Raw genomic sequence first — 18393 nt, 5'->3', positions numbered from 1 at the left:
TATGCAGGTGCTGAAATATCAAGTGCAACAAATTTCAGTACAGCTAATAAGTACAGCTGACTAGGTTTGCTATTCACGTTTTTTCATCTGAAGTATCTTGCTTACTGCGGAATGTGGAGAAGATGGGCTGTGGGGACTATATCTTTATCTGTAGGCATAGGAGGAATCACACTGTAACCAAACTCATCACTCCTATGTTTCACCATGTTGCCAAGTTTACCTCTGCAGAGGAAAACAATGGGAATTTGCTCTCATAATACAAACCATTGTATTCATGCAAGAAATATCTTGAAGTACATCATATAACTTTGTCACAAGGACATAACATTTCTCCATACTTTAACAGTAAGCTATTTACAGTCAAAAAATAAAAAAAAGTAGAAATAAAAATAGAAATTCCTATTTATCACTAAATGTGATAAATGTGCATAAATAAAGTAGTAATTTACCTTGAAGTTCAGGTGGACATTCACAGTAATAGCTGTTTATTCCATCCACACATCTGCCAATACCACACTGGTTAAGTTTACAGTCATCAGTATTCACTTGACAGAGATCACCTTCAAATCCAGCCACACACACACAAAGATATCTTCCACTTCCAGGTGGGAAATTAATGTTTGTCACACACGAGCCATTATTTAGGCAATCACATGATTTTACACTGACCTACAAGACATGTCCAATAAGACAGTTTTCTTTTTTTAATGAACTAGCGATGAGTTTTGTAATTAGATATCTTAAACATCTGACTAGTAGGTATCATTTTACCATAATATTCATTACCTCTATTTCTACCTTAGTCTTCGCATTGCAGTCATCTGTCAAAGAAAATTTTAATTTATGGAGATTCATTGACACAGCTTTCCACAAAAGGAGACCTGAAGGGGAAAGACTGGCACCTTCTGGACCAGAATCCAATGTGAAATGAATAGCAGAGCCCTCTGGATCTGAAGCCAAAAACTGATATACAAAATCTTCTCCATAAAAGGTCTGTAGCATACCCTGAAAAGTTTCAAGCACCGGAGGCTGGTTGTCTGTAACGAAGGAGATATTTTCCTCTTTTAAGCAAAAGTTGCAATATACTTATAAAAAAAAAAAGGAGCGTATCTTTCCATTAAGGAAGTCACATGTAATTCTTTCTCTTAAATTCTGATGTCATTTGAATGGCACAGGAAAAACACTAGATATTTTCATTATAACTGTAATAACGTAACCAAGAAATTACTTATACTACACAAGAGCTTGTAAAGGTGCAGTGTATCTATACATAGAAAGAACTAAGAATTTATCAAATTTAACCACTGTATTTTTATGATGCTGAGATAGTTTGCAGATGAAAGTACAGGAAGCCATAAAACTCATAGGTGATTGGTGTTGCCTGTAACAAATGAATAGACATTGTTAAGCAATACTTGGGAATGGGCTGCAATGACTGTCTTGACAAAACTGAGCATGAGGTGATGGAATAAGTTATTCACTCGTTGCTCCTAGGAAGGATTTCAACCACACAACAACTTACTCAATGATAAGTCTTAGTCTATTTAGATGCCCGCGCTGTTGAGCTCTAACTTATTTGGCAGGAGTAACTCCATTTCTAGAGACATCAGGTGAAAACAAACAAGCAAAACGCAGCACCAGGACAAGTTCTGTGAAAGAGAGAAGCCGAAGCCCTGGGAAGAGTGTAGGTTTTGCAGCTGGGACATAAGAAGGTGATAAGGATTGCTAAGTTTTGGGTTACAGGGAAGTGATCGCTCCAGGCAGGAAGCCACCCACTGTGGCAGAAACCATGAAGGAAGAAGAATCTGTGATCAGTATCTCAGCTGTTAGATTCTGACACCCTGTTCCTGATGTCATCCACTCCATGGAAGAGGTTGTGCTCCTTGGTTTTGGGTATTACCTTTATTTTACATTCTTCTCCCATTTCTGACTTCAGCAATATTGAATTCCAGGAGATTCAAGAATATGGAAATCCCTTGACTCCCTGACTGTTGGATGAGTTTTATTTCATTCAGGTTTCATTCTTTTGGAATAGGTAAAGCTACATGGGCTTTCAGTACAAGTTTGAAGTAGAAAAAATTTTAACAAGACAGGCAACAGAAGTCCCACTCATACAGGACCCTTCCCAAGTCAGGCAGAGTCTTGCCATCACATCCATCCATGAAAACACTGATGGAACCCTTCTATTTGAGATGTTATGGACTTGGGTTGATGGGACAGGCTGGTAAAACCCCAAGAGACGTCCCATTTTGTGAAGGGACCAATATGATTTGTATATCCAAAGCCTAAGATCTGAGCCAAAAGAGCTACAACTTCTAGGCTAGAACTTTGTACTATGGAGAAGGAAAATGAAGAATCTAGACTTGGGTCTTCTTTTCATAGCGTGGTTTCTAACCGGACTAAGTATGACAGCCTTGGATACACTTTCAAGCATTTGTTTAGGTCATGTATCTATGCCATCGATGTGGATTATGTCCAGATATTAAGTGTCTAATAAATATGATATGCCATTTAATTCAGTTTGTGTTCTCATTTGGTATCAGAGTCATTTGTTGGAAAATATCTTTTATTCCTAAATTTTGAAGACGAACATTTGTGGATGTAGATATGCCAATTATCAAAAGATAATTAACTTCTATATGTATGGTCTGGAATACAAAATATCATTTTCAGAAATTAGGAGAAATGTCAGATGAAAACCAAGATCAAATTACAAGCTAAAGTAGTGGGTACTAAACTTTAAATGAAACGCTTAACTAGCTAAACTTAAAATGTCACTATTTCCATAAATTTAAAAACTTTGTAGATTTTCAACTTCTTCCTATATATAGAAAAAAAATATTTAGAACTTACTTTCAACAACTGACCAAGTTAACTTTGATATGTCAGGTCTGCAGAGTAAGCAAGGGCTGGTTGGATTTGTGTCACCTTCACCATAACAGAGTCCATCTATGTTGCACGTTTTCTCCTTTTAGACAAATGACAATGTGATTCATTATTTTTTTGTTATCAAACAGCAAATCTGGATGAATTTGTAAAGTGTCAAATAAAATCAAATCTATTCTGCGCTTTCACTAAACAACTAAGGTTGTTTTTAAATCCAAACAACCAACGGTATGTTTGGGTTTATTTGGTAGTTACATTAAGTGCTTTTGTTTTGATTTTTTTATTTCAGAATTGCCTCATCCCTGCTTCTCTTTCTGTCATTATCATTTCTCTGCTTGGAAAATCCCTGTTGTAAACCAGAGCAGGGCACGTTCTGCTGATTTTTCTAGATTTCTTTTTGCCTGAAAAGATGTGTATTTTCAGAATAGACATAGAGAGTAATGAAATACATACCTTTAACGTACATAACCCAGATTCTTGTGGTTCACATGTCTGACAGGCTCCATCATATAATATCATTGTTTTAGTGTTGCTATAAATGAATCCGTCATTAGAGATCTGCAAGATGTACAGTAAAAATGGATTAACCCATACAGGTATCAATGTATCACCGGTGTGGACTGCTAGCATGAGCTTCAGCTCATTGATAAACACCTATATTTAGCTGTTCAAACTCTTATATTAGTCATCAGAAATCTAATCCATCCTGTCAAAAAGTCTAGGCAGATATTTGACCGACCACATGTAGGTGTCTACTTTAGGGTAAATTGAATAGCGTGTAGGCTCTATTGACCTTATTGACTCTCTATGAAACTCAGATATCCACCTCACACAGGGTTTCACACATGTAGACTGGGCTCAGCTCAATTGCCACGTAAATGCACCATTTGAAATGCTCTAGGGTAACTTCCTGGCCTTTAACTTCCACTCTTGAAGAACTTGTGTCTCTGAAGGTCCTACGTTGTATCTACCAGTCCCCTTGCAGAAGAACACTCTCAAATGGCACTCAACACTTAAGCTTAGATGATGAAACTGAGACCCTGAGGTAAGCAAGCTGAGTTCCACCTTTAATACCATTAAAAGAAGGAAAATATCTATATGTAATGTATTTTCATCTTAATAGGAATATCTTTAAGCAAATATTTGAAATTTCTGCGAGTACCTTTATTTGCCACCGGGTCATGGGTTTATCATCAACCAGATCCATGACATCAGACTGCTGGCCATCATTTGGTAACTGGCAGTTGACAGTCCTGGCATTTTGGAAGGCAGCTGGCATAGTTAGAGGTTCTCCGGGAATCCATTGTCTATCACTATACTAAATGTTAAGACAGAAAATCTGTTTTTCAGTGAAATGCATTATGAAAATATTTTCATCAGAGAAAAAAGCCACATGTATTGCAGTGTTTGAATGAGTCTAATGTCTCTGGATTAGAATGCAGTGGGAAATAGCAAATGCCATTATTTGCACACATAGATTTCTGTCTAAGCCTGCCACTGTGGAAGAAAAGGCAGAGAAGTCTTTGCTGCCACATGGCCCTTTGGCACTGCATTGCCAAGGACAAACAGTTCTTCCAGCTGGAGAGTAATGGCAGGGTTAAGCAGTGGGTGATCCTCTAGCAGCACTGATCTGATGTGGAAGTGCTTCTGTTCCTCTCCATCTCTGCTCCCAGGAGAGAACAAGCTTTAGTTGAAGGAACAGATGAGGTTTTTGGCAGGGCTCAGGTATCATTCAGGGTGCTAAGGGAATACTGGCAGGTAGCCATTAAGCCCTTGCACAAGCCAGTAGATGACACCATTAACCCTGTAGACTTTTCTTCTAAACTGCAGTGTGGACAAATCATCCAAGGATTCATCTTGAGAGCTGAGGGTAATGGAATAGGGATGATAATACTATTTGACTGAAGTATTGATGGAGGCAAGTTCAGATATTTTTTTCAAAAACGTATTAACCTTTCAAAAGTCAGTTAAAAGACCCTTAGATCTAGTAGCCTTCCAGTTTGTTACATTCACAGAAAAAATTAATTCTGCAGTTCAATGTAAATAAGAAGGAACTAAACCTGTATTTTCATTTTGGGGAGGTTAAACATACTCTCATCCTTTACAAAAATCTCAGTAAATTCTGGATCTGTGTAATGATAGATTCCGTGGCCACGTCCTACCCAAACCTCTATCAAGACACATGTAGCAGTCCTGCATCTGTGAGGTACTTCAATACAGAATGCTCTGAATCACCTCCTTCTGAATCACGAGACCTACATCCTTCCCAACATGGTAGGACAGTCCAGGGACAATACATTTGATTTAACCTTTCAAAAGTGAAAATATAAAAAAAATCAGAAATTCAGTATGTATTAGCTCTAAAATCTGCCAAAAAGCCTCCTCTACGAAATTTTGATCATTTAAGTTTAATCTCAGAATACACGGAGTTCTATACTGTTGCAAGTCCGTTGACATTTCCATAAAGTCATTATTACTCTGGCCTGAAAATTAAGCAAATGAAACTAAACAAAAAAAACCAAAAAACAAAAAAAAAACCAAACCAAACACCCTTTCTTTTGTATTTTCAAGGAAAAAGTTCTCAGCTTCCTCCTCAACTGCAGACAACAACAATATTGTTCATTTTCTAACCTGGCTCTTGTCAGTGAGAATATCATCAATAAAGGCGATTAAATAGAAAATTTTTGTAGTATAACACAAAGGGTGTTATATCAGAATATCTTGCCATGAGTTAAAACTGAGACACTTCAAACTGTGATAAGTGAACTCCCAATAATTGCTTCACTGTGAGCTTGGTATAAAAGTCTTTTAACCTAATGGAGTGTAAACTTACTCTCGACTTTATCATTTCAAGCCAACTTGCAGATGAGTGGATACATGTTGTGTTTAAGAAAAATCTATAGCCAGCACTACCTAATCTGTCAAAATAATTTTAGCATCTGCTGGAACTAGCTAAGGAAAGGTTTTTTTCTCAATTACAAAATTTTACCATTGAGTGGTTCCCCTTTTGCCACCTGCCCCCGCCCCTACCATCATCGCATCAATGAAATCCAATTTTACTTTGAAGCTTTTTTTTTATTCTCATGTCTAACAGGACATAAAAACTTGTAATTGCCGATTGTTTATTCCAGGCTAACACTTGTAAACTGTTTGTAAACTTGCCTTGAGCAAATTCTAGGTTTGAGTAACAACAGTCTCTCTATACAGATTCCTTAGTTTACAGTGCAACATTTTTAATCTCCCATTCAAACCTGGGGTATAGAGCCGACATATATCTTTAAATAGCCGTCGTATTCTACCCCAGGGAAACGGACAACACATCAAAAATGCCCCTCTCTTTTCGTAACAGATTTATTCTGTTTATAAAAGGGCTATTTCAAGCATCAGATTTGAGACAGAAATCTAGTAATGTCTTTAACCTTGCTGTCCTTTTTCAAAGAAGTGGTACTTCAATTCCTCTCCACAAGCACTTAAAAAACCGAACGACGATGTACTGGTTGTTACTAATAGGGCTGCCCTTGCCCTTTTCTGATGGATAGCTGCCGTATGCTGTTATCTCCCTCTCGGCTGATGAACATTCCCATTATGTTTTGTATTTCTCTTATCGTGGAGGAAATGGCAATCTTGCAGAGACTTGAGTGTCTGCTGCAAAGTGCTGAGTGCCTTTGCTTTTAGCTTCTACTGAAGCATTGGGTCGTACCCACATCAATGAATAATACGTTAGACATTTTTTCCCTTGTTCTCCGAGAAGTTTAAAATGTAATTGTTACTATTCAGGGAGACCTACCTGTAATTTGATAATTTCACATTTCAGATTCAATGACTCCCTGAAGCCACGTCCAAAAGCTCTCACTGACGTGCAGTCATATTGTCGAATATCGCACAGCCCAGCATTCTCCAGCTCTGTAATTTCTGGAGCCTCGTCTTCGAAGCAGAGATTAGACAACGAATGTCAGTATATTAACCCATTCATGTGCATTTACATCAAGCAATATGTTTATTTCTCTATCCAACTCAGAAAACTACAAAAACAGCAAAATCTGGACCCAGCTGAAGAAAGGCAGAAACATTTTTTATTGTTAAAATGAATCTTAGCTTTAAAAACTCAGCTTTTGTCTTCTCTTGAAACCTGAACATTATGAAGCAGAGAAAATATTCACCTGATAACAAACACCTGTGAATATGGGTTTTGCTTTCTCATCTATGATTCTTTACATCACACTTGCAGAATAAAATCTAAATGAAACTCAGGTCCTAGTAATAGGAATTGGAGAGGTTACAGTTATAATGGGAATTTTTTGTTTAAAGACTAAAAAAAATCTCAGGTGGAAGTTATTTCAGGAAATGAACTGTCAAAAATTACAACACTCAAAAATAGTTTTTATGAAGCAAAACCAGTTCCATTTGACTTCAAGAGGAATAAAATATTTCTTGTTATTATTATCTTACCTCTTTCTCTGTTTCTTTTAAAGGGGTCCCTAAAACAAAAACATCATTGCAAAAACAAACAGGTTTTGTTTTGAAAAGGTTTTGACTTTTGTAGTATTTTTCATATTTTTCCAGCTTAACTGAATTTTTAGTGAATGTCTTATTTACTGAAAAAAAAGACAAAAATAAACCCTGCCCAGCATTATTTGCTGTACCTCTTTTTATTTCACCACCAATTCTGATCCCAACACATCTAACGTTTAGCTTACAGAGATGTAACATCACCAAAGAGAAAAACATTCCCACTTACAGTTAATAAACAGGATCACATAGACTATAAAAAATTAGGGAATGGATGGATGTGGCAGATCTTCCCTGAAGAAGACAGCGCGTGGAAACACTGCTAATCTCTTGGGGCAATACCCTGGATTGCAAACTCACTAAGTGGTAAATTTTTTAAATCTGACATACCAGAAAGTAAGCCCATATTTTTCCCTTCGGAAACAGGAAGGCTGAGCAGAAAACAATTATGGCTGTATTAAACCGGAACTAAATTGCTGGATAATGAACAAGGCTACTGCAGGGAACCCTTGTCAGCATTCAAAAAAAAAAAGCAGGAGAGAAAGGGAGCAAAATAAATGTATATGTTGCACAAACATTGACAATGCTATTTAAGTAAATTTCTTTTTTTTTCCTCCCACTTACCAGACAGGATGCTGCAGTCATATGAGCTGTAGCCTTGAAAACATGCACAGCCCCATTCTGCACATTCCCCATTACCGCTGCAGAGACTGGGACACTTTAATGCAGTAAGGAGGCTCTCAACCGACCCTTCAAGTTCCTGTCGGTTGTAATTTATTTCTTCTAAAAGTCTTTTCTCACATTCATTCTCTAGAAGAGCTAAGGAAGCTTCTGCCCAACTGAGGTCATCTTTCAGCAGCAAATCTTTAACACACATGTTGATCGCATCCTCTATTCGCCTGCCAAGAAGGCCACCACAAGATCTTCCTATACTGGAATTAGCTATTGCCTGCTGGCATAGTAATAAAGCGCTAGACTCGGTGAGGCCAGAAGGTGTGGGCCAAGAAGGAAGAAACTTTTGGTTCGTGTCAGTGGCATGGTCCTCTGGGAAAAAATAACTGTATCCCTCTAAGTCTGTTTGGCTGAGACTCTGGAATAGAAATACCGGATGGTATTCATAATAATTTTGGCGCTTCCCCCTACTTGTAACAGATTGGCTTTTGTGAGGATGACTACTGTAACGGTGAGAATCTCTTCTAATGCCTGAGCTTGAAATTCCTTCTCTGTTTACACCAGTATTTCCCACTGAGGTTGCAGAGACACGTGTGTTTGCTAGTGATGTTTTGTGGAGTTTGGTTTGATTATCCTCCCCCTGCAGAAGCGTAGGTGAATCCATTTCATGTGCAGATGAACGTTTCTTTAAGCCTCTCACAAGATCAACAGGACTGAGATACTCAGCAGTGACATCCAGTCCTGGTATCAAAGAAAGAAATCTACCGTTTTCACTTTCTTTACAAGACAGAGGATGTTCTGACTGAGAAACTGTCTCTAGTTTATTCACTGATCGATATAATCCAGCATCATGAAGTGCACAGTCACAGAAGACTATTTTTCTAGAAGATGTTAAGGAAGCAGGTGTCTTGTCAAACAAGCTATCTCCTGGTGAAATTCTAGAGAAGAAAGAAACAGATGAAACTGTATCTGAACTATTTTCATTGTTTTAGTAAAGCATTAATGTTTGTTTTGCTTTTTGTTGTTTAATACTTCTACAGCACAGATCACAGAATCTGCAGCACACGGTTATATTCAAAGACCCGTTAAATCACAAAACCATGGGATTAACTTATAATAGAAGACTTGAGAAGAGTGGATATTTTCTGTATACCTTGATATTTTGTTCAAAAACTACTCAAACTAATTTTACATCATACTACTTAAATACTAATTTGGCACTTCAGTTTCTATTTTCTCTGAAATTAATTATGGAGTGTAACGATGGCATTCTAACATTAACTTCAAAACTTAGAAAGATTTTGTTGTTATTATTTTGACAAGTTTTTAAGAGTGTGAAGGAAAGGTTGAACCAAAAATGATGACATTTGATTGAAACAGAAGTATTTTATTACCTCCACTCCTTAATAAAAGAAAAAGGAACATCAGCATGGTTTGGGATTTCCACCCCACTTGCAGTGTGAAAGTCATTCTCTGCACTTCCGTCAAAGGTGCCACAGAGTCCCATCGTATGTCTGTAATCTGAACTGGGTGCCCTAACTGTTATGCTCATTCCCCATTCACTCACATCAGCACGAACGAAAGCTCCAGAAGAAAACAAAACCTAGAAGAGATTGATGATATCATCATGAGAAATATGATTTTTATTTTACCTAATAAAACCAGGTACGTTTGTTGGCAAGGAACAATTGGAAAAGGCCAGGCATATAAAGACATACCATTAAATTCTTGCTCTAACTATTCTGGATCAGACAAATTTCATTACTTCTTCTTCCTGTGGAGCCCTGTAAATAAGAACCCTATACATCTCAACCTTAGCAGGCAGCTAGATGGTGCACTGTAGGTCCATAAGCTTCATCCATCATTAGCAGGTATATTGTGAAGGGTCAGTGACTGCAAAACCACGGAGAATCAAAGATCAGCTGGGCTGCTCACTCTTCACATGCCAGCATATGGAAAGGGATGACTCTGCTAATGTGAATAGACTCTTTGGCAGCACCTTTCTCAACTTTCTTTTTGACAGCTACATGATTCCCTGTGTTAGAGTCAATTTCTACCTGCAAAGCTGATCCTAAATGTTCTAGGTAGCTCAGAATAGTCTCAAACATTACAATCTCTTGAAAGAAATACTAGAATTCTCAAGAATCCACCGCAAGTTTAAATGCTGGTTTTGCTATTAACTTGCTGTACAAATCTGAGCAAATCACTTAATTTTTCTGGTTCCTCAGTATCCTTTTAATTTCTTTATTGCCTAACGTCGTCTTAATATTTCATACCTGAGGTCTTCAGATGAAGCGCTTCAGATATAAGTTAAATATTTAAAATAGTCTTATGCCAATAGCCAAACCCAAGGTGAAAAGGCATATCTGTTTTTATTGCTTGCATTTCAGACAAACAGAGTGATTAAAGAGCAGTTGAGGGCTTCATTTTTCTGTTCTGCTTCATTTGAAGTTCAGTGGAGTCCTACAGCTATTCTAGCCACAAAAGAAAAGCTACAGGAAATTATAAAAGCAAACGTGAATGTTTTATCTGAGGGCCACAGTCTCTAGAGAAACCATCTACACTTCTAATTCTGTGGATGTCATCTGGCATACTTTATCTGCATGCACAGCCTCCCTATATGACACTGGCATGAGCGAAACAGGGCACACACGAGATCTCATGCTGGAACATCAGGGCTGCTAAATAAGTGCCTATTGAATCTGAAAACTGCACCTTCCACACAAGGGTTGTATACTGTATTTGACAACGTGGTTCCAGAAAGTTATGCATGGTGACACATCCTCGTTTTTGAGGACAACATCCTTTACTTACAAGCAAAGTACTGGCCAAAGGACTACGATTGTAAAATAAACATTATGCTATTTCTGAAATGCAGCAAATAAAACACCTTTTAGTTCTGAAGTTGGTGTGAACTGGTAAAAATAATTGCTGAGACAACCGTTACGTCTGCAAGCAATTATTTACTACTTACTGTTACTTTTCTTCCTAGGTAGGATTCAGTGATTCTGACATTGCTTCCCGTTGTGTCTCTATTTATCACAGATAGGTGCGGCTGTGAGTCATGTAGCTGACCGCTGCACATGTCAAATGCAATTATATCACTTCCTTCTTTGGCAACAAAGCCACAGTTACAGGATGCCGAGTAGTGAAGGCTTCCACAGTCCCATTGGCGAACGTGAACTTCAAAATCTCGAGACGTACTCTTATAGAGAACAAATGTTCCTGTTTTAAAATTGTCATAGAGCCTGGAATCAAAAGAACAGCATGTGGAATCACTTTGGTTATAAAATAACTGTATCGCCACATGTCAGCAACTTTATCTTAAAACACGTTTCTAATTGGAGAACTTGGATACTGCAACTCATTTTCCTGCATCAGAAAAACCAAACAGTACAGCCCACAAACCAACACACAAATTTGTTCTGAACAAACACCATCATACCTTCCTCTGTGCAGCTCTAAAAAAATTAAACCTGTTTTACGGCGGAAAAATAAGGAATAAAAGAAGGCTCATGCGTGAAGTATAGGTAGGCAATAGTTGTGAATGGAAACATAACCATGAAGCCACTGCCATTCTTTGATGTTTTTTTTTAACAGTGTTTATGCCAGGGAACTGGAGGGTACTTCTCAGCCTTTGTGTTTCTACAGCAGTACATCTGTGCAGCAAGAGCAATAAGATGCATAGCAGGGTGCGAGTGGGGGGCAGCTGCTGCAAACTGCATAAGTACCCTTGACACAGTGATTTAGAAAGTCGCGTACTTTTAAAAAGGTCTGCTTTATTAAGATGGAGATGGGGAGTGCGTATTCCCAAAGATCTGAAAATTATTTAAGATTAAAACCATAAATAGCAGCTTCCTTTTTTTTTCCTTAGGGTTAGCCATCTGTTCCCTGAAGCAAGGTTAGAATAGCCAATATAATGATTCAGGAATGAGAAGGAAGAAAAAAAAAAGAAAAAAAAACTATAAACTTTTGCTGCAAGTTTAACAGCCTCTTGGCTATAAATGGCATTTGACAGTTAATTATTGATTGCGGAATGGTGATTTGCTTTATGAATAATGGGCCAGCAGACAAACTGCAGACAGCTGCCCTACTGGGACTGCACAGGATTACCCGTGATTCAGTAAGGACGGTTCCTTTTCTGCTTGTTTCCTCAATTTGTAAAATAAAGTAGCAACAGACTTTATCCTTAAGAAGACAGGTTTTTCACCACAGCGTCATGCTTCCAGCCAGACCGTATCACAGAAAATCATTGCTTCATAAGAAAGCTTGATCACAATGCATCATCGATGGTTAAAATTCCCAGTGAAGCCATCCCTATAATTTCCACTGAAGGAGGAACTGAAAGATCAGCATAACCTCAGTGACTTTATTATTATTATTAGTCCTAGTCACAGTGCTATCAGAAAAGCAATTACAACTTGTCTTTTCCTTTCCGTTATCAAGTTCACAAGAAGAGCAGGGCTGTGGGCTGAACATCCTTATTGGCAGGCAACATATCCTCTTCTTCTCACCCTGCCACTCAAAGAAATGTGCTTCTGCTGAGCAGAGAATGTAGAAGTCCCAGATCTGGGACCTGTGTTTGTTTTGACACCTTCCATGAATTAGAAACACTTTGAGAGACAGAAGCATACCAAAAACATGCCGGCTGTGGCCAAGGAAGCTGTCTTCACTTTAGAAAGGTCAGTGATGTGCAAGTGACAGCAGTGATTAAGTCGCTTTCAATGCCTTAATGAACTCAGCACAACGTTACACAGGCAGCAGAGAGCTTCTAGCAACTTGATCCTTACAAGGATTCAGATAGTGACACCCAGAAACAGGGAAACTATGCTGTAGATCGGAAACACCTTTGCATTAAAGCAGTTTTGCCTAATCAATCATTTTATCATTGTTCATATTTAACAACATTTCTATCTTTCATAGTCAATAGACTGCACAGCAAGCCCTCCTCTCTTGGCATGCTCCTCTAAAATGGAAAACAGTCGATTTGCTTCACTCTTTTGCCCCAACCCCAAAACTTGCATTTAGAAATACAAATACTGCAAACATCTTCATACCTGGCAAGCTTTTACTAACTAAAGCATGTTTATCCTTATTGTCCAAGAAAGAATGTAAAATACAGAGCGCAGTTGTGGAAACCTACAGCTAACTTGTATCATCAGCCCAGATTTAAAATAAAAAAATAAATTAATAATAAAACAAGCCCCCCAGAACCACCCACAAAAAACCCCGACGCACTTAAAATTAAGAGCAGCAATCCAGTGATTACCTTCCATCAAACGTAATTATATGAGGGTCAGTAAATGAGTAGCAGTAGGCAGTGGGTAGATCCTTTACTGTAATCTTCAAAACAAAGCAGCACATAGTAAACTATGTCAGATTAGGAAATAAACAGACTCTGGCACGTTATTTATCTTATGATACTGGCTTACATTCTAATAAATATATTGTACTTTTAACCTATCTGAGTAGTTATATCAGTATGAACATGTAAAAAAAAAATAATTCAAATGAAAATGCAGCATTTCAATGAAAATAAAACAATGGAAAATTGACCACTTTTAGAAATCTTGGTGTAAGTCAGCAAGTCACAACTGAAATAGAAGCTTCATTAACATCAGCCGCATTTCTGGCCACCTTACAGAGCATAACATGAAGATTTTCAACCTGTGTGCTTTCTGGAACGTAACCATTCCACAGGAAGCTCTCACTGGATATGGGTTCGACTGCAATTCTGGTAATTCTGTCTCCATCCTGCATAAAGTCTGTCACAGCAGTGAAATAAATTACAGCTTGACTACAGATTCCGTTATTGCAGGGTTTCTGGAGAAGATCCACATGACAAGAAGAAAGAGCCAAGTTTAAACCTAACTGCTCTTTACCTGTTTTAATGAAAGCACATCATTAGTGATTTTTCCTCTAAGTCAGTCACATTTTGTATACTACTGTTAATAGATATACTAACTTATTTACAAACATTTTCGTAAATTAAAATAATTATGCATTTTTCTTGGGTTTGGTCATGCAAAACTCCCTCTCTACATCTTCATACACACATCTAAGAACACGGTTTTGAATTTTCTAGTTTGATAGACAAATGGAAATCACGATAGGCTTGCTAACGTGACATAAAAATGGTTGTCTGCATAGGAAAGGCTCCTCCTGGGGTTCAGAGGACTTGTGCTTGAGAAACTACAGAAACAGTAATAATAGCGAAAAATGAGAACTTCACAACTGCATATACAATGCTTGCAACACAACAGGTCAACAAAATGAACTGAATTATAAACTGTGCAAGTATTATGGTACTCTGTCTATTCAAGTTAAAGAATATGGCTCCGATATCCATAGCTGCCAAAAACACCTACTAACTTTAACAAGTAATGGATTATGGACACATTCTTCTATACTTTCAGCAGCAGTATATACAGCCTATGAACATTTTGGTTTAATATTTTAGAAAGTATTTTACAATGTAAAAGCTTCTCCAAAGAAGGAGACCAGCAGGAATATTTATAAAAGCACATTAAACATACAAAATGCAACAAAAATCAGGATAATAGTTACCTTCATCAACAGTATTTAATGTTAGTGAGATTTTGCAATCACTTTCAAGCTGGCTGAACTCAGGACAAGGAATAGGAACGCTACTTTCTATTGCCAGTCTGTATTCCTGCCCGTCTTCTGATATATCATATGTTTCTGGATGTATCTAGCAAAGAAGAAATTGTACTTAAAACACAAGCTTTGAGAGTAAACTACAGCACTGCTTACTAACCAGCCAGGAGTACAGTATAAAAAATTAAAGAGATGGAATGGCACAGCGCATGGCCTGTTCCACTTGATCAGGCTTGTTTAGATGGTCTGAAGAGCAGTGGCATACTGGGGAGAAGATGGGGACACGGTAGCAAGAGTCTTGAAGAGGCAGAAATAAGGGGCAAGGATAAGGAAAAGGCAAGAGTAAAGGCTAGCTAGAAAGGTAATGAATTAGCAAACCACATTAACACCACAAAAACGTATTCTCTGGGTAACTTCTGGAAGCTAAAATCCAAACAGTTTGGTGTTTTGTCTGGGGGAAAGAGAGGGGGAGGCTACCTACAGGCAACAATGTCCCAAAAGAATTTGGAAACACTCTATTCCTCCTGGGATCCCTCTCTGTAAACTTACAACACAGCTCACTATAGGTGCATAATCAAAAATGCAACTAGAGATCAGTAAGAGATGCCTACAACTGAGTGTTGTACACTGTGTGAAACCCTGAACGCAGCCTCACAGGAAAACAAAAATAATGCGTTCACACTTTGCAGTGTGCACTACACATTTGCACTTACAAGAGATAAATCTGGGCCCTGATCCTGCAGAAACATGAGCTCAGGCTTAACTTCATGAAGGGCAAATCCTTAAATCAACAGGATTATTCTCAACACGTAATGACATGCAGGATGCCTTTCTGGGGTTGGGGTCCCCCTCCTGGCCAGCAAATGGGTCCCTATAGCTATATTCACAGTAGGAACTAAAATGAGTTTGGAGCTTGGCCTTTGACCAAGTGTCACGGCACAGCTCATGGCCCAGTTTCCCGCTCTAAGTCCAGAACCAGATTGGCCTCTTACCCTTCCATTACCCCCAAGGCCAGCTGGGAAGCGGCCCATGAGCCATGTGCTGGGAGAGCCTGCTGGCATAAGCCAAAATCATGCCAAAAAAAGCATCATCAGTTACACATAATGGACAACAGTGTGCCAGGGCTCAGGTCTGCACCGTGGCCCTCCCAGTTTACAAACACAGCATCAGAGTCCACTCCAGCTGCTGGAAATCAAGGCTTTCACTATGTCTGTGAGCCTTCCTGCACCTTGAGTACACGGGGAGCACAGAAACAACTTTGACTCTTCTGCTTTTTGATGAATTTAAGTTCTCTACAGCCAACAACATGCTCTATTAATTCACAATTAATACATCTTGATTGCCTTCTAGTCAGAAGACTGACTGCTGTAGCAATACTTAGAAAGATTCCTACCACAATAAAGTAAAACAAGTTGCACCAGGGGAGGCTTAGGATGAATATTAGGAAGAATTTCCTCACCAAAAGTGTTATCAAACATTGGAACAGGCTGCCTAGGGAAGAGGTTGAATCGCCATCCCTGAGGTATTTAAAAGATGGGTAGATGTGGTGCTGAGGGACGTGGTTTAGTGGTGGTTTTGGCAGTGTTAGGCTAATGGTTGGACTGGATGATCTTAAAGGTCTCTTCCAACCTAGATGATTCTATGATTCTTTTCTAAGATTATTTTCTTTCAAAATTACCTTAATGCCAGCAAAAAATTCCTTGCTTTCAACAGAAGTGCTTTGTATATCCGGCTTCTCCATGAAAAAAGCTGAACTGCTACAGTAGACCTGTAGGGCAAAATCAGTAAAATAGCATACATTTTTGTTACGAAGCGGCCACGTGAAGACAAAACCCAGCCATCACGGATCAATTTGATGGATTCATCACACCCAGTCTTCTGTTTGGACCAGAAGCTACTAATTGCCAGTGATGCTGCTTAAGAAAAACATAGAAACAGATCAAGCATCTTTTCCCAGCATACTCCACCAGCGGTGCTGAGACTTCTTGAACTAAAGGCCGCATACAAACCATCATGTTTAACAAGCACCTAAGTCTCCATGTATTTAACAAATCCTTTCTGGAGCATTTCCTTCACCCCATGACATCTCGTGGAAATGCATTCTATACTTTATTATTTGTTATTTACTTCTTTTTGTCCCTTTCACATTTTTGCCTCTTAACTTCGTTGAGTGCCCATTAGATCTTAGATTAGGCAAAACAATCATCCCCTCCTTCCCTCTTCTTACTATACTTTATTCCTGGTATTATGGGTCTGGATAATCTTTTTCAAGCTGAAGCGGTTATTGTGATTTCCCTCCACTCAACCAGTTCCATGCTACCAGACCCTGTGGTTTTGCTCTGGTTTTGTATTTTTTGTTTATTTTTCTGTATCCCTTTTGAGATGTGTTGACCACACATGCAATACTTGAGATCCTGAGAAAACCAAGGATTCACAGCAGCAGCAGGTAGTTTATGTCTGTGCCTTTCCTTTTGACTGTCACTGAGCTAACACCACCAGGCAACTATTCACAAAGTCCCCAAAGGATATTTGAGGATTAGCAATTGCCATTGTTGCCCATAAGCCATCCAAACAGCCTGGCTTTAGCTTCAACACACATGCACACCAACCATGTGCTTTTTTGGTTTTTATTTTGGTCAGGAAAAATTAACCTGCATTTTGTTATATACAGGTAGAACGCTTATCGATTGTCCAGTTCTTAAGCTTCTCAAAGTTACCATGAGAGCCTAGATCTTGATTCTGCTACCACAGAAGGTAATGCAGGTACCCCCACTCCTTTTGATGGAGAGATTAAACCATTTAAATTTGATCCTGGAGACAACACCATCAAGCTCATTATTGATTCAGAGAACAGAAATGTACCTAATGAATCAACAACACAGCTTATCACAACGTCTGGCTTTTATAGCCTCTTACTTAGATGCAGTTGCATCCAAAAAAACCTCTTAATTTGCAGTATCAAACCAAATCACAGTAGAGGGTGAAGAAGATGCAACTTGAATAAGCATTTATCTCCTGGAGGCACAATATACTGTACTGAGACAGACAATCTAAAAGACTTAACAGTAGTGATAATTACTGACATATTCTATGGTATTTCCACATTTGTATGGGCACTGTTGGTGTAAACAACATCTAGAGGCAGTATGCTTCTGCCAAGAAAAATTACCCAGTACGGTGCTGGAACGCTGACTCTATCAACTGCTAAGTGTCTACCAAGCATTTATGAAATCAGATGCCTTTAGATAAAATGGCTATGAAGGAGAAATAACATATTTTAAAAGATACGAAGAGTTTATAATTATTTGTAACATACTCTATCTCCAAGTCTGACGTTTATCCCATCTAGTTCTAGAAGAGAGAACGTATGAACTGCTGTTTCATGTTTCAGTTCTTCTTTGATACCTTCAGGAGAAAGTCTTGACCAAGTTACAATGAATCCGACCGAGCCGTTTGCAAAAGGAACGCCAAAGGTGCACCTTAGGTAAATGCTGCCTTTCATCAATTGTGCTACAACTTCAGGAACAGCTGGTAGTGGTGGTGACACAGGTGGAGATGATGAAGGAGCCAGGTTACCTAGTCAAACAGAAGTGTGGTTTGTGCTTTTTATTCTGTGCAAAACCAGTATCGGATGAAATGAGATTGACATATATTTTGTCAACTGATACACTAATAATTTTTACCTTTTTCCTATGTGGAAATATTACA

At 38.5% G+C, this 18393-nt stretch overlaps 1 protein-coding gene across 1 annotated transcript in view; it reads right to left on the bottom strand.

Moving 5' to 3' along the window:
• The window catches only part of VWDE (von Willebrand factor D and EGF domains), a 35165-nt gene that overhangs the window by 10723 nt on the left and 6049 nt on the right, over positions 1-18393 (bottom strand). Inside the window, exons 4-17 of the mRNA XM_054192217.1 lie at positions 18002-18261; positions 16364-16453; positions 14635-14779; positions 13735-13949; positions 13337-13410; positions 11042-11315; positions 9462-9670; positions 8020-9005; positions 6674-6810; positions 4049-4204; positions 3340-3444; positions 2854-2968; positions 787-1037; positions 450-669 (exon numbers count right to left, since the gene is read on the bottom strand). Coding sequence (XP_054048192.1) covers positions 450-669; positions 787-1037; positions 2854-2968; positions 3340-3444; positions 4049-4204; positions 6674-6810; positions 8020-9005; positions 9462-9670; positions 11042-11315; positions 13337-13410; positions 13735-13949; positions 14635-14779; positions 16364-16453; positions 18002-18261 — 3237 coding nt within the window. The remainder of the gene's footprint in view (positions 1-449; positions 670-786; positions 1038-2853; positions 2969-3339; positions 3445-4048; positions 4205-6673; positions 6811-8019; positions 9006-9461; positions 9671-11041; positions 11316-13336; positions 13411-13734; positions 13950-14634; positions 14780-16363; positions 16454-18001; positions 18262-18393) is intronic.

The sequence above is a fragment of the Rissa tridactyla genome, chromosome 2 (genome assembly GCF_028500815.1).
Source record: "Rissa tridactyla isolate bRisTri1 chromosome 2, bRisTri1.patW.cur.20221130, whole genome shotgun sequence".
NCBI lineage: Eukaryota > Metazoa > Chordata > Aves > Charadriiformes > Laridae > Rissa > Rissa tridactyla.
This window is presented reverse-complemented; position numbering and strand designations above follow the sequence as displayed.